The sequence below is a fragment of the Myotis yumanensis genome, unplaced genomic scaffold (assembly GCF_028538775.1).
Source record: "Myotis yumanensis isolate MYYU_CA2020_CCGP unplaced genomic scaffold, mMyoYum1.0.hap1 SCAF_19, whole genome shotgun sequence".
Taxonomy (NCBI): Eukaryota; Metazoa; Chordata; class Mammalia; order Chiroptera; family Vespertilionidae; genus Myotis; species Myotis yumanensis.
This window is the reverse complement of record NW_027223770.1, coordinates 22,191,414-22,206,292: the sequence shown is the minus strand read 5'-3', so window position 1 is coordinate 22,206,292 and position 14,879 is coordinate 22,191,414. Positions and strand designations below refer to the sequence as shown.

The 14,879-nt window shown below is 49.4% G+C and overlaps 1 protein-coding gene across 4 annotated transcripts in view; it reads right to left on the bottom strand.

Moving 5' to 3' along the window:
- SGSM1 (small G protein signaling modulator 1) overlaps positions 1 to 14,879 on the bottom strand; it is a 53,637-nt gene that overhangs the window by 16,042 nt on the left and 22,716 nt on the right. For 3 of the 4 annotated variants that reach the window (XM_070399759.1, XM_070399760.1, XM_070399762.1), the window contains exons 6-15: positions 12,800 to 12,867; positions 12,384 to 12,529; positions 12,121 to 12,252; positions 9,889 to 10,013; positions 9,243 to 9,310; positions 8,022 to 8,185; positions 7,721 to 7,853; positions 5,931 to 6,095; positions 3,859 to 3,997; positions 1,282 to 1,346 (exon numbers count right to left, since the gene is read on the bottom strand). In XM_070399759.1, the coding sequence (XP_070255860.1) occupies positions 1,282 to 1,346; positions 3,859 to 3,997; positions 5,931 to 6,095; positions 7,721 to 7,853; positions 8,022 to 8,185; positions 9,243 to 9,310; positions 9,889 to 10,013; positions 12,121 to 12,252; positions 12,384 to 12,529; positions 12,800 to 12,867 (1,205 nt within the window). The remainder of the gene's footprint in view (positions 1 to 1,281; positions 1,347 to 3,858; positions 3,998 to 5,930; positions 6,096 to 7,720; positions 7,854 to 8,021; positions 8,186 to 9,242; positions 9,311 to 9,888; positions 10,014 to 12,120; positions 12,253 to 12,383; positions 12,530 to 12,799; positions 12,868 to 14,879) is intronic. The other variant, XM_070399761.1, reaches the window with a different exon arrangement.

Genomic DNA, 14,879 nt, shown 5'->3' with positions numbered 1-14,879 from the left:
TACCCTTCTTCTGGATCTCCCCCACCATCTCATCCTTAACTCCCAGAGAGGACCCTGGACCTTCCTGAGCCTGAGGACTCGCCCCTACCAACAGTGATGATGATGATGGCTAACACACAGCACATACTACGTACGTGCCAGGGAGCTGCCACCTGAGCTTACCTAACTTCCCTCATTTAATTCTCGCCATAGCGGGTACTCTTATCCCCATCTTATAGATGGAGAAACTGAAGCACAGACTGGTTTCATCACCTGCTCAGGTTACATAGCTAGGAAGCGTGGAGTTGGGATTTGAACCCAAACTGCCTAGTTCCAGAACCTGGGCTCTCAGCTGCTATCAGGGATGAGCCACATCATGCGATGATATCATTCAAGATCCCTTTAAACCCTCTCCCCTTCCTCCAGGAAGCTCTTCCATTTGGGTTCCATAAACACCCAATGCCTGCTCCATGCCAGGCCCTGCATTAGGCACTGGGGACGGGTCAGCCCAGAACAGGCAAAAGCCTTGATCTTGGAGAGCTCACACTCTCCCTGCCTCTTCAGGCACTCAGGGATAGGACCTGCACTGCTATTTCACAGGCCCATGCAGCATGTGTTAACACTTTTCTAGAATCCTGAAATACACACACTAGGCTGAGAGGCTGGGGAACTAAACCCTGCTAAGAACTGATATAGCAGAGTGGGGAAAAAAACAGAGCCTTTGCGTCAGGCAGGCCTGGGTTTGAGTCTGTTGCTTATTAGCTGTGTGACCTTGGGCAAGTCATTTCCCTCTTTCTGCACCTCAGTTTCCTCATCGGTTAAAATGAAATAATCGGAGTACTTATATTATGAATTTCATTTTTAAGTTCTTGGGAGGGGATCAGGCCACCTTTCTCTTCTGCTTCTGCCCACAGGGAAAGGGAACAGGCAGTTATGAGCACCTATGATGTGCAACACTAGCTGCAGGGGCTTTATACATGCTTCTCATTCAGTCTTGAAGACAAACACTCTAAGGTGGGCACTGGGAATGCAATGGCGATTAAACCAAACCCCTGCCACCAAGGAACCCCATTGTTCACTGCCCTCTCTTAGGATCAAAGTATATTTATCTCCAACTTATAGATGAGGATACTGAGGCTCAGAGAAGTTAATATCATGTCACTAAAACCAGGAATCTAGGAAATAGAGGAGCATGGGTTCAAACTCCAGAGCCAGGCTCCTCCCCCTGATATTGATGGCATGTCGCAGGCACTCAATGAATGTTCCCTGGAGATCACGACGGCAAACAAGGTCAATACGCACATCCATAGAAGGCTCTGGAAAGGATCTGGTACTTCATGTTGTCACAGAGAAGCTTCAGGGGAGCCCTGCCGGTGGAGGAAAAGGGAGACACTTAGGACAGACCCACCCACAGCCCAGGTTTCCTGGAGAGGAGACAACTTGTTATCTCTAGGAGCAGAGTAAAGCCAGCCGGTCAAGCAGACTGTGGGGGTATTATTTCTGCTCATACAGCATCACTGCCCCTTCTGCTATCTGCTTGGGAGTCACTCCATAACTCTGTCCCTATGGTTTGGGTAGAGTTGATTCTTCCCAGTGCATGACTCACGCTGGAATCACAGTGATTGGGCCAGAGGTGGTGATGTGATCCAACCTGGGCCAATGAGAATCAGTCCTGGGACTTTTGTTGGGATAACTGGGAAACAGACACTCTTTTCCCTGATTAAGTTCCAAAGCCAATGGGATATGGGGCAGAAGCATCTGGGATCCATTTTTGCTACTGCATAGAAGGGCCTTCCTAAGCATAAAACCATCATAGTGGCAAATAGAAGCAAGAGCCAAAGAAAAAAACAGATTCCTGTTTTGAGCATCTGGATCCAGCCATACCTGAAGCCACTGCACCTGTGGACTTTTCAATTCTGTCAGCAGATTTTCCTTCTTACTTGCACCAGTTTGAAGTGGGTTTCTGACACCTTCAGAAAGAATTCTGACTTCTGAAGTGACCCACCTGAACTAAACTGAGCCAAACTGGGACTCAGAGACTAGCTCAGGGGTGGGCAAACTTTTTGACTCGAGGGCCACAATGGGTTCTTAAACTGGACCGAAGGGCCGGAACAAAAGCATGGATGGAGTGTTTGTGTGAACTAATATAAATTCAAAGTAAACATCATTACATAAAAGGGTATGGTCTTTTTTTTTAGTTTTATTCATTTCAAACGGGCCAGATCCGGCCCGCGTGCCGTAGTTTGCCCACGGCTGGACTAGCTGATTGCAAAGTAGGTGATGCCGCATAAATTCTCCTTGCATGGGAATTCTGGGGGGCTTTTTGGCTGAAAGAGGAGAGAGGAATAGGGCCCCAGCATTGTTGTAGAAAATAAGGGCTGCTGAAGAGAGTGTTGTACCTTCTTGCAAAAACACAGAGTAGAGGAAAATGATCCCAGGGGACACCCAGGAAAACCCAGGAACACTGAGTAGAAAGCATGGCCGAAGTCCTCCAGGTACACCTGGAGGCATTAAACTTTAAAGTTACCCTCTTTGTGCCCTCAGGTTGGCAAGACTCAGGCTTGCTCAGATTACATGAGAAGAGCATCTCACTGACAGCTGTCCCATAGTGTACTTAGCTACCTGCAAGGTGGTGAGCTCCCTGTCACTAGAAGTGTGTAAACAGATACAGTGAAAGGGGGTACTAAGTTAGAATAGCACTTTTCAGTGGTCCATGGACCACAAGCCCCTAATCACTTGGAATTTCTCCACCACGTGGATTCCTGGGCCCCACACAGACCTACTCAGTCAGGACCGCCAAGCAGTAGTCCAGGCACCAGTAGTTTTTGCTACCTCCCCAGGTGATTCTGACGCACATTAACATGTTAGTCTCTCGGTTATACCAGTGATTCTCAAACTTAAAGGTACACATGGTCTTGGGATCTTGTTAAATGCAGATTCTCTTCAGCAGGTCTGGGATGAGAGACTGAGAATCTGCTCGGATGATAAGGCTTCTGGTCCCCAGGGCTTGAAGACTTAAAAAATCTGAATCCAGCCTCCCACCCTTGATGATCCTACAGCTGAAGACTCACCACCCATTGGGACAGAGGCCCAGAAGGGAAAAAAGGATTCCACTCCTGTAGGCCAGGCCAGGTCAGCAGGAAACAAGACCATTCTCATGAATGGGCTGCGTCATTCTTCCAGAGAGACCAAAGCTCTATGAGCAAAGAAAGAGTTGATCTTGGGATTTAACTTTATACAATAAAATAGCGTGTAATTTACTGAGCATTACCATGTACCACATGTTGGCCACTTCAAACCATTATCTGATATGTCCTTACAATAGCTATATAAAGTAAGCATTAGTGTCCCATTTAGGCATGTGTGGTTGTCATTAAGTAATATTTCTGGTTTCTGCCTGGAAGTGCATGGGGGGACTTCACTTCCTGGCTCCTTGTAGACAGGGCCAATGAGGTGTGAGTGGAAATGACAGGTGCCTCGTTTGACCTGGGGCATTTAAATGCTGCTTCGAGTCCCTCCATGCCTTTTCCCTCGGTCACTGTGATTGGCAATATTCAAGATGGTGGTGGCTCCATCAGCGGGGCCTTTGATGTGCAGAAAGCAGAGTCTCCAACTGATCCATAATAGACACATAGCATGCAAGACAAATAAACCTTTGTTGTAATAGCCACTGAGATTTTAGGGCTGTTTGTTACTGAGACATACGTTCTTTTTCCATGTAAGGAAGCTCCAACAGCTAGGACTTCACAAGGCTAGGATTTAACCTGGATTTGGATGATTCCGGAGCCTCTGAAGTCAGTGCAAGGCAAGTAGCAGGTATCTCCAAATCTTTGGTAAATCCTTCCAATTCCCTCCATCCACAGCTCAAGCCCCTCATACCTCTCATGTTTGCAGCCATTGGTTGAGCCACCATCGCCTGAGCCACTCTGTGAACAGGATGAGCAAGAGGATTTGTGGGTACTGGGTTGCCATAGGGATGGCAGGTTGCTCATGGAGACATCCATCAGGTCCTGGGGCACTGTGGGGAGTAGAAAGGGCAGAAGAAGAGCCCTGATTGAGCATATGTGGGTTACAGAAGCCTCACCCCAAAACAAGCAGCTCACTCCTAGGCCAGCACAGGGATAGGAAAAGCCCCTTAATGTCACAGTAGGAAACAGCGACCACAATCGTTGTCTGACCCAAGTTCCTGAGCCCGCCTGATCCAGTGAAAGCCACCACCAAAATTTGGGGCCCCCAGCAAATGGGCAGAGTTGATGACAGTAGAGAGTGGAAGAGAACCCAGAGAGAGACCAGAGCCAAGAAAACAGGCCCAATCCCAGAGTAGGAGGCCACGCCTCACACCATGTTGTCATTCAGCTGTCCTCACAGGAGGCTGACATGAAAGGACGGGGACCTGCTGGGGGCTTCTGGGGAAGGCAGATGGTCTCCAGTCCTCAGAGACAGACTCTCTGGTGAGAGAGTCTCTAGTAGTGAGACAGAGGGACCCTGACTCATCTGATGAGGCAGGGCACACAAGGGTGAGAACCCAGTGGAGCCTCCCACTGACAAGGAAGAGGGCACCTGCGCTGTCCGTGGTCCTGATCCAGCTGCTTCAATGGGTCTCAAGTAGGCTGGCCACCCCCAGAATAACATGGGGGCGGGGGCTTATTAAAAAGCCATAAGCCTGTATCCCACCCCTGATGTAGCCAATTAAAACCTCCTGGTCATACATCCCTTGAGTCTATATTTCAAAAACAATTCTGATATAGCAGCCACATTTGAAAACCAAGAAAGCACGACTGATCTCCTAACTCCCGGACATTGGTGATTCCTGATCAACTGCTCCCAGGAATATGGCCCTTAAGTTTCTCTCACTGTTTTCTTTCCCAGCTCCAAGAACACCACAGGATCTGTGCCGCTGCAGGACAAACATACTGGTGACATACACATCACAATTTCTACAGTTAACTTCTTGGCCCCCTGGCAGTTCGAGACAGGTGCAAAAATTATTTTCTCTAGGACAGGGCTCAAAAAATATTTTCTGAAAAGATCCAGGTAGAAAATAGTTTTGGATTTGTGAGCCACTTGGTTGCTATTGTAGCCACTCAACTCTGCTGTTGTAGTGCAAAAGTAGCCATACATAAAATGCAAACAAACAAGCATGGGTATGTTCTAATAAAACTTTATGGGCACTGAAATGTGACTTTCGTATCATTATCACCTGTCACAAAATATTATTCTGCTTTTGATTTTTTTCAGTTATTCAAAAAATGTAAAGACCATTCTCAGCTCATGGGCTGTACAGAATGAAGCTGGGTTTGGCCTGCAGGCCATGTTTGCCAAGCCCTGCTCCAGGAAATTAAGAGAGATGCATATTTACCCTGGTGCCAGGCGTTCTCAAGGATGTTGTCTGACCCAAGTTCCTGAGCCCACCTGATCCAGTGAAAGCCACTGAGCTTCTCTCAGGCTCCAAGGGGAGGGTAGTTGTGGACTCAGCCCCACTTGTCATCGGAGCTCAGTGGCTGACAGGGTCAGCTCGCACCCAACGACGTAGGACAAAGCTGCCTCCAGAATGAGGCTTTGGGGGCCACCAAAACTGGCTTGTTACACTAAACCTTCCCAAGCAGACTCACCAATGAGCTGGCCAAAAATGACCAGCAAGCCCCTGTAAAATGTTCTAGAAAAACAGCCCCAGTTCTTAGCCAATCTCAGGGAAGCATTGATCAGTTATGCCCAGGTGTGGCAGGCATGCCTCTGCCCCCAGTCCCTCCCAACATGTAGACATCACCAATGGATCCCTTCACTACTGAACCCACAGCACTCCAAGCTGCATCACACAGGGTACCAACTGGACAGCATAAAGGTACTTATTTGTCTTTCACCTCCATCTCCACTAGGACCAAGACTCAAATGACAACATGGCAGAGGTGGCTGGCACCCAGTCCCAACGGATGGGGGGACCCAGACATTACTGGGGGGCTGCTGCTTCAAGCCTGGCATGGGAAGGGTGGTGTCCCATCTGGTTTGGGCCCACCGACTGCCCCTGGCCACCACCAGCATGGACCGGCCCACAGGAACCACCGTCCAGGCAGGGCCCACGGAGACCGAGGATGTGCTGCCCAAGGGGCCGGGAACAACTTGAGACACAAAACAAAAAGCACCAGTGAAATGGAAAGTCTGAGGTGGGCAGAACACTGAACCGACCAGAAGAACCAAGTCTTCGGGACTTGAACCTTCACCCTGCACCCCAACCCCGACGGCCCCACACACAGTGGCCGAGTTGAATGCACTGATGTGAGCTTTTCTCTGAACCAGCAGTTCTCAGCCTGAGACAATTTTGCCTCCAGTTTCTTGGCAATGACTGGAGACATTTCTGGTTGCCACACTTGGTGGGCAGGGGATGGATTGGCCACTTGGCATCTAGTAGGTGGAGACCAGGGATGCTGCTCAACATCTTTCAGTGTACAGGACAGCCCCTATCACAACGAACTGCTGCATCCTAGTGTCTTGAATCCTAGCGTCTCTCCTGGTGGCACATGCAGCCACAAGAAGCTAACAATGATATTCCCCAAATAAGGGAATCCAGCCTGGCTCCGGCAAGAGCCTGTTGGAGGATGAGCCCCTGAGGAGAGAGTTTTCTGGGAAGGTGGCCACAGGGCATCTGGTCTTGGCTAATGAACCAGCTCTCCGGTGGGGCTGTGTGCATAGACAGCCTGGGCAGGAGTGCACATGCTAAGAACACTTCAGGACACTCTGTGGCTCTTCATGAAGGAATATACGGGTGAAAACACACTAACCCAAGCCCTGTAGGATCTTACTGCCAATCCAACTCAGCGATGGATGAGAGATGGAGCACTAAGTGGCCGGGCATGGTTAGTTCAACCTTGCTGGGAAGGACATCTGCTTTCAAAAGAGCCTTTCACTGTGCAGCCGAGGTCACTTAAGCAAAGGGAGGCTTCAAGCCATTATCCATCTGATTGGATCAATGGGGCCACAGAGGGTTAAATAACAGAGAGGATGTGTATAACTTAATACTGATTTGTTTAACAGATGTCCATACAGTGCTTTATAAATGCCAGGCCTCCTTTCAAGAACTTTTCAAATAGTAATTCACTTAATCCTAACAACAGTAAGAATGATCATCTTAATAGCAACAATCTCCATTCACTAAGCGTCTGTCTCACGGCAATCAGCAGGCAGATCATCTCCTGGGCTAGTGCCAAGCACTTTGTTTCCCTTTGCTGCTATGACTATCATTTATTGAGTGCCTACTATGTGCAAGACCTTATTCTAAGGGCTTTACACTGATCACCTCATCTCATTAAATCCTTACAACAATATGTTGAAGTATAGTAACACAATAGCAGCTAACATTTGAGTGTTCTATGTCAAGTGACTTATCTAATTTAATCCTCCAAAAGCCCTATGAAATATGTGCTGTAGACACCCCATTTTACAGATTATGAAACTGAGGCATAGGAGGTTAAAGCGACTTGCCCAAGTTCAACGTGATTTCCAGAGTCCATGTCACTGCCACTATCCCATGCCACCTCCCAGTCAGTGGCATCTTTATTCGCTAAGAAGAGTGGTTATTAGTTCTCATATGGGGGCAAATCAAGGCCACCAAGGTATAAACTTCCTGATTTCAGGTCCCCCGTCAGCCCCAGATTCCAGACCTCTTGTCCTCTATTTCCAAACGCCTAGTTCATTTTTAGGATCAGCTAATGGCTGACTCCCTGGGCCCAGGAACAGGACAACGTACCGAACTCGGACTGCAGGCTGGGGTAGATGATCCTGAACACGTAATCCGTGGCCTCGTCATCTTCCTTGTCTGAAGCTGTGGACTCGGCAGAACCCTGAGGGCTTCGCTTGCGCAGTTTGGGAAAGACTTTACCCTGAAAGAACATGTCCCAATGCACAGTCCCTGGGACACACCTGTCCCCCAACTGCACGTCATGAGGGTCGTGATGGGGTGTGCATGAGCCCGAAAAGCCACACAAGGGCTCCTGGGCAAGAATGACCATTCACCCTGGCTGACCCCACCCCCAGCCACGATCACTCACCTTCCCCCGCTGAGACCAGAGTGGTGGGTCCAGCTGCCCGTGAGGGAGCAGCCCGTTCTCCAGGCATGAGAGGAACTGCAGGAGGTGCCCCCCCTTGGGGAAGTGGAAGGGTGGCCTCTGGATCCCGTCCTGGCTGACCAGCACCACCGTCCCGCCGCTGTCCACTGCCATGTGACCGACCACAGAAGACCCAGCAGGAAGTCACTAAGAGGCATGGTGACGGGCCCTCCCGGCCAGCACATACCCCCAGGCCCAGACACATGGACCTGCTCTGAGGCTCTGGGACAGGTCTGGACAGAAGGTCAGAGGCAGTTTCACCTTCCCCAAGTCCCTCTCATCCCACTTATGATCATTGTTGACTGCGACTGTAGGACATGGCCAAGAAGAACATGTCCTACAGCCCCCAGCAAAGGGAAAGGCTGCCTCCCAACACCCATGCCCCTCAAGCACCCTTTACAAATCTACTTGATCTATTTTTGTATGGAGGCTTTTTCAGCGCAGTAGTAACTGTCAGTAGCATGGATTGAGCACTTACTGTATATAAGCACATCACGTTAAAGGTACCATCTTATTGTAGTACTCAAAATATCTATTATTGCCTAGTTTACAAAAGATAAAACCGAGGCTCGGAGAGGTTACATAACTTGCCAAGGGTCACACAGCTAGTACATGGCAGGGTGTGGATTGGAACCCAGTCCTATCTCATTAAATTAGCTTGTATGTTTTACATCTTGGTTGGCCACAGGTCCCTTGCTTTCCAAAGCAGGATGACTCTCTGCTTATTATGAATATGCCTGCCTTGAGCTTTAAAGGGGAATGCTAGTTATTAATCCCAGGTCGGCTGAGCACTGACTTTGGAGTGACAAAGACCTGGGTTCAAGTCCAGGCTCTGGAGCTTATAAGCTGCATGTCTTTGTGCCATGCTGCTTCCTTATCTGTGCACTGGCCGTGACGGAGCCCCTATCACTAGGTTGTTGTGATGATTAAGTAACAGGCATGTAAATACTCAGAGTCAGGCTTGGCACACCATAATTGCTCAGTATTAGCAACCAACACCATGGGTTTGATGCTGAGACCTTAACATATGCCACTTGAGCCTCACAATAACCCCATGAGTAGGTCCTGGTATGATCCCCCCTGAGGGGAAACTGAGGCTCTGAGAGGTGAAGTCAGTTGCCTGAGGTTGCACAGGCAACAGGGGGGCGGGTGGGCAGTCCCTACCTTGTTGGTGGCAGTGCAGGTAGACGATCTCCTCCAGGCGGATGGTCATGGCATAGTCCCAATAGACGCTGGAAGGTGAGGGAAGGTCAGAGCTGCAGGATGTCTGTCCACATCATCGTGGGGGAGGGCCCCGGAGGCCAGACCATACCCATGGGTTCCTCCACTCTTCTCACCAGGACCCACCTGACCCTAACATCTGTATCACAGTCTTCCCAGACTATCTCCTCTTCCTTGGTCCCCTCCTCCCTTGCCTCTACTCCGGACAAGGGCACATGCCTGGGTTGCGGGGCTCGATCCCCAGTAGGGGGCGTGCAGGAGGCAGCCAATCAATGATTCTCTCTCATCATTGATGTTTCTATCTCTCTCTCCTTCTCCTTTCCTCTCTGAATAAAGAAATATATTTTAAAAAAATGTTATTTCTGGGTGGTGTTTTGGCCAGGGCTCTGCCTAGTTCCCACACCCTAAGATTCTTCCAGTCGGTTACTGGATCCTCCCAAGTTCTTGAGTTACCCATGAGGCCACTGACATAGGGAGGCTGGGCCAAGTGGCTGTAACAACCAGATGGAGCAGCAGGTAGGGGCAGGGCACAAGGGACAAGGCACAAACTTCCTTGTGCCAAGGGGAGGGGAGGGACCTGGCACCCTACCTCTTCTCATAGTCCAGATCTCCCACAGACCCATTCATCAGCTGGTTGGGTGTCCACTTCAGGGTCATGAGGTCAGCAGTCTGGTGCAGGGACAGGTACCCTGGGACAGCCTCCATGTCATCCCTCTGTAGAGCGAGAAGGACTCAGACTTGGCTGTAGTGCCAGAGTGAACAGTTAACATGGTCCACTGGACTCAAGGACACATAACTGGAACCAAGAGGTTGGGCCATTCCCTCCAAGGTCATGGCTATTTGGAAGACCCTGAACTTCCTTCTAGGTGGCCATACTAAGCAAGGCTATTGCAGCCAACCACCCAGGATGGGTGTTATACTAGTAGACCCAGCTGTGAGAGCTGCCTGCCCCTCACACTTTCATACCCTCACCTCCCTTCTGAGGTCCAGGGCCCTGCTGCAAGGGTGGACCTGGGAATTCTTTAGAAGCAAGGAGGAGCTCTGTCCCTCTCAACATCACCTTTTTCAAAGCAGAAGACACTTACCCACCATCATTTTAGCCAGTCTTATGGGAGAAAAAAATTGCAGCTAACCTCTGTCTGCTCCCCCAGAAGACCCTCCCCAAATACCCGCAGCATCCTCCCTGCCCAGCAGCCTGAGCCTCTGGCGTCCCAATCTGCCTGCAGAGCTTCTCACCTGCTATATTGTATCCCAAGTGGGGAAGGGACTGGAGAGGGGTGTCCCTAAGCCTCACCCATAGAGGCGGCAGCTCCTCCACCAAATTCACCTCAACAACATTTGTAGACCAACAACTAACATTTCCTGAGCATCTGGTATATATCCAGTATGGCTCAGGGTCACATGTCTCAACTGAACCACCCAAGCCTGCAGCCCCACCAAGGGAGCACAGTGGCAGTCTTCCATCCATTCTAAGATGCGCATCTGTCTTTCACATTTCAATGTGCCTGAATACGAGGATGCATCTTATAATCAGCAGCATCCCACCACTGGGATGCCGTTATCATTGCCTGACTCATGTACACTCAGTCACAGCTGTTCATATTGTTATTTCAATTAAGTGTTGTGCATGGTGGTTACTGCACATGTGGAGAAAAGTTCTTGGAAGGAGGCCTGGCATTTATAAAAACTCTATCCAAATAAATCTCAAAGAGCTTTCAAAACACATAAAAGAAGAGTTTCAAGTAGAGAGAAAACACTGTATATAATTTAATAGCACTTTCAATTTCCTGATAGTTATATAAAAAATGGTGCATCTTAAATTGATGCTTCTTAGGTCTCAGGAAATAGGGTGCTGTACCCACTATGATGTGGATACTGAGGAGTGACTTGCTCAGGGTCACCCAGTGATTGTAACTGTGACCACAGAGCTGGGTGGCCAACAGCTGTCCCTCTGCTTCCTCTCAGCTGAGCCCAAACACTACACTGACCCTAGTGTTCCCAGGGAGGGGACAGCAAAGGAGAATTCCCATGAGGGCAGGGGCACCATATGCCTGCTCATCGCTATTCCTGGGGCCTGGCCCAGTGCAGGGCACAGAGGGTGACTGGTGAGTGGCAACTTCTGGCACTAGCCATGCTGAATTCAAATAATAACTCTGTGCCTTACTTTGCCCTCATGGGCCGCAGTATAATCAGCTATGATAACAGCACCGGCCTCAAATGGTTGTTGTGAAGTTTAAATGAGTTGACAGAATTAAAAGCACTTAGCACAGTGCCCGACACATAGGAAGTGCTTAATCAATATTAACTATGAAGATGTTTATCTTGCTATCCTAAGCATCTAACATTTAGCAGGTTCCGTATAAAGGTGTGCTGAATGAGTGGTAACGAGAGAATGAATGAAGAGATGGCTGGATGAACACATAGATGGACAGATGGAGTAAAAATAAATGGACAAATGGATGGATGGGCGAGTGGACATAAATACAGGAAGTTGGGTGAAAGAATGGTGGGAAGTGCAGGAACAGAAGGATGGTGGCTATAGACACTGCAAGAGAAGTGATAGGCTGGCTGGCAATATTGACATATGGGTGGATGTATGGATGGATTTGATAGAAGGAAATACTGGCATGTGGATGCATGAATGAAGGAAATAGCAGCATATGGATGAATGAATGGATAGAGAAAATACTGGCAGATGAATGAATAGATGGGTGAGTAGGTGGGTGGATGAATGAATGGGCAACCTAGAGCCAACGGGAACTTCTCTATAACATGGAGCCAGACGCCCAGTGGAAGATCTGGGCCCACGATGAGCTCTCACCGGCTGAACGAGAACGTTGTTCTTGCCATACAGCAGGGTGGCCCTGGAGTTCTGGTGCAGGGACTCCACATAGTCGCGGGCGGAGAGGGATGGGCGGTCATCCATGCTGCCACTCGAAAGCCTCTTCTGGATCTGGCAGTGTGCGCGGAGGTAGAGGATGAGGCTGGAGTGACCTTCCAGGCCCCACTCCATCCCCTGGCCCCACGCCCAGTCGGGAACTCAGCCCGATTCCCCCACCGGGTCTCACTGCCCACCCCACTCACGCAGAGGGCGGGGCGCTTGGTGGGCGAGTCCTGTCGCAGGTGCGAGCTGTGGATGCGGTGCCTCTGGACGAGCTCGTCAGCGGAGGGGTCGGTCCAGAAGTGATCCGCCGTCTTCATCTTGGTGTATTCCAAGGCGCAGGGCCCCACTGCCGAGCAGAGGGGCTGGTAATCCTTGGCCCCTGAAAGTCAGCCCTCCCGTCTACCTCCAGGTGGGCCACCCATTGCACTATCCCTCTCCTCTGGTCAGCTAGGGTGCCCCAGAGTCCTGCTAAGGCGAGAAACGAGACCCTGGGAGCAACAGACAGGGAACAAGTGAGTCTGATGGGGGAGGCAGGAGGGAGGTGAGCGAGGCCCTTAGGAGGGGCCCTGTGAGCGGAGATTAGAGAATCACAGGAAGCTCAGAGCGCTGCACTTACCCAACAAAGACGCAAGGATGGGGCCATCCACAGGGTCCATCAGGAGTGCTTCCTTTTCGTAGTATTTACTGGCAAGAGAGGAAAGAACATGCAGGTTCGGGAAGTGACCGGCAGAGGGTGCACCATGGCCTGGTGGTTAAAAGCAGACAGGATGGGTTCACTCTCGCTCTTGTCACGCGGTTACCTCTGTAAGCCTCAGCTGCCCCATCCGTAACAGGAAGATGATAATGTATCGCATAGGGTTTTGGGAAGGACTTTCAAGAGAGACAACAGATGTAAGGCACTGATTTTAGCACAGTCACTCCAGCAAGTCGCTTCTGAGCATGTCACTGCTTAATACACGACTGTAATAAAAGCCTTAATGAGGTAATGGGAATAATTAGAAGGCTGCTGAGGCCTGGCTGGTTTTGTCTGCTTCTACCGCATCTTCCATTTCAGACAGGAAGTCATTAGGAGGCACAGATGATATCTACCCCTCTAATATTATTGAGGCGATAAAATGCTTTTCAGCTGTCCTTGTCCCAAAAGGCTGTATGAACAGGCCTTCCTGTCCAGATAACTAATGTGGACAATGCTGGCCTGACACACACCCCTGGATTCTGGCTCTTCAAAATGACAGGAGAAGCCATCACATACAGTGTTTGTGCTGAATGTTCTCAGTCTTTGTTCGAGTTGTGTAGTGGTGTGTAAGTCTGTGCAAACCTTTCAGCGGTTCTCAACCTGTGGGTCGCGACCCCTGAAAATATATCCTGCATATCAGACATTTACATTATGATTCATAACAGTAGCAGCATTACAGTTATGAAGTAGCAACAAAAATAATTTTATGGTTGGGGGTTACCACAACATGAGGAACTGTATTAAAGCGTCGTGGCATTAGGAAGGTTGGGAACCACTGCAAAGATAACAGAGTTTCAGAGTTGGAAAGGACCTTGTTCTGACCTCCTGACGGATCTCAGTCCCAGAGAGGGTAAATGACTTGCTGGAGGCCACACCCAGATGGCTCGGCTCTTTCCATCCTATAGTCGGGGATGAAGGGCAAAGGATCTGGAGTCAGACAGACCGAGGAGGAGCCCATCTCGGCTACTCTCTTCCTCGCTGTGTGCCCCTGGGCAGGGGATTACCCTCTCTGAGCTTCGATGCAAAGTGGAAAGAATGACAGACGCATCTATCCAGGCTGTTGGGAGGATGAAACGTTGACCTGCATGTACAGCAACAGCACCAACTCTGACACCAGGAAATTTCTCACTAAATTGCTGCAGCATCATTGTAATTTTACCCCAAAGAAATCTTCTACCAACCAGAATATTGGTTGAGGCATAACTGACACGCCCCAGGCATGCTCGACATCAAGTTTATACAGTTTAGTGTCAGATATAAAGATAATGCTTCGAGACACTTTCCATTCCACTATTCCGTGTCCCTTCCAAAAACTGGCAGTTATGTGACCTTGGAAATGGTGCCTGAAAAGACAGCAGGGAGCCCTGGGAGCAAGGGGTGGCTGTACAGGTACCTGAAGAAGTTTCTTTAAGGTGATGGGTTTCTGTCATAGACAGTTCTTCATCCTGAGTGTGGTGATGCTTATATGAAACAACGCGTTTTAACATTTCAGAGAACTACATAGCAAAAACATGAGTATATGTAAACACTGGTGAAATCCAAATAAAGCTTGTAGTTTAGTGAACAGTGTTGTACCAATGGCAACTTCCTGTTTTGGGTCTTGTACTCTGGTTGTGCAGAATGCTATCATTGGGGGGAGGCAAGAACTCTCTGTACTAATGTTGCAACTTCTGTGCGAATCTAAAATTCAAAATACAAAGTTTAATGAAGCAACAGCAGGTTAGCATTGATGCTCAAATCATTACTCATTCTTTTTGACTGACATATTCGGTAGGAAAACACAAGGTCACACACCACAGGCAGTAACCTCAGAGGCCCTGGGGACAGGGCAGGGGACAGAGACGTGTTACAATTTACAAGAAGGTGAAGAGATTAACTGCAGCCCCAGAGCCTGGATTTCTTTCAGTTCCTCTCCTGCCTCAAGGCCTCTGTACCTGCTGTTCCCTCTGCTGGGAACACT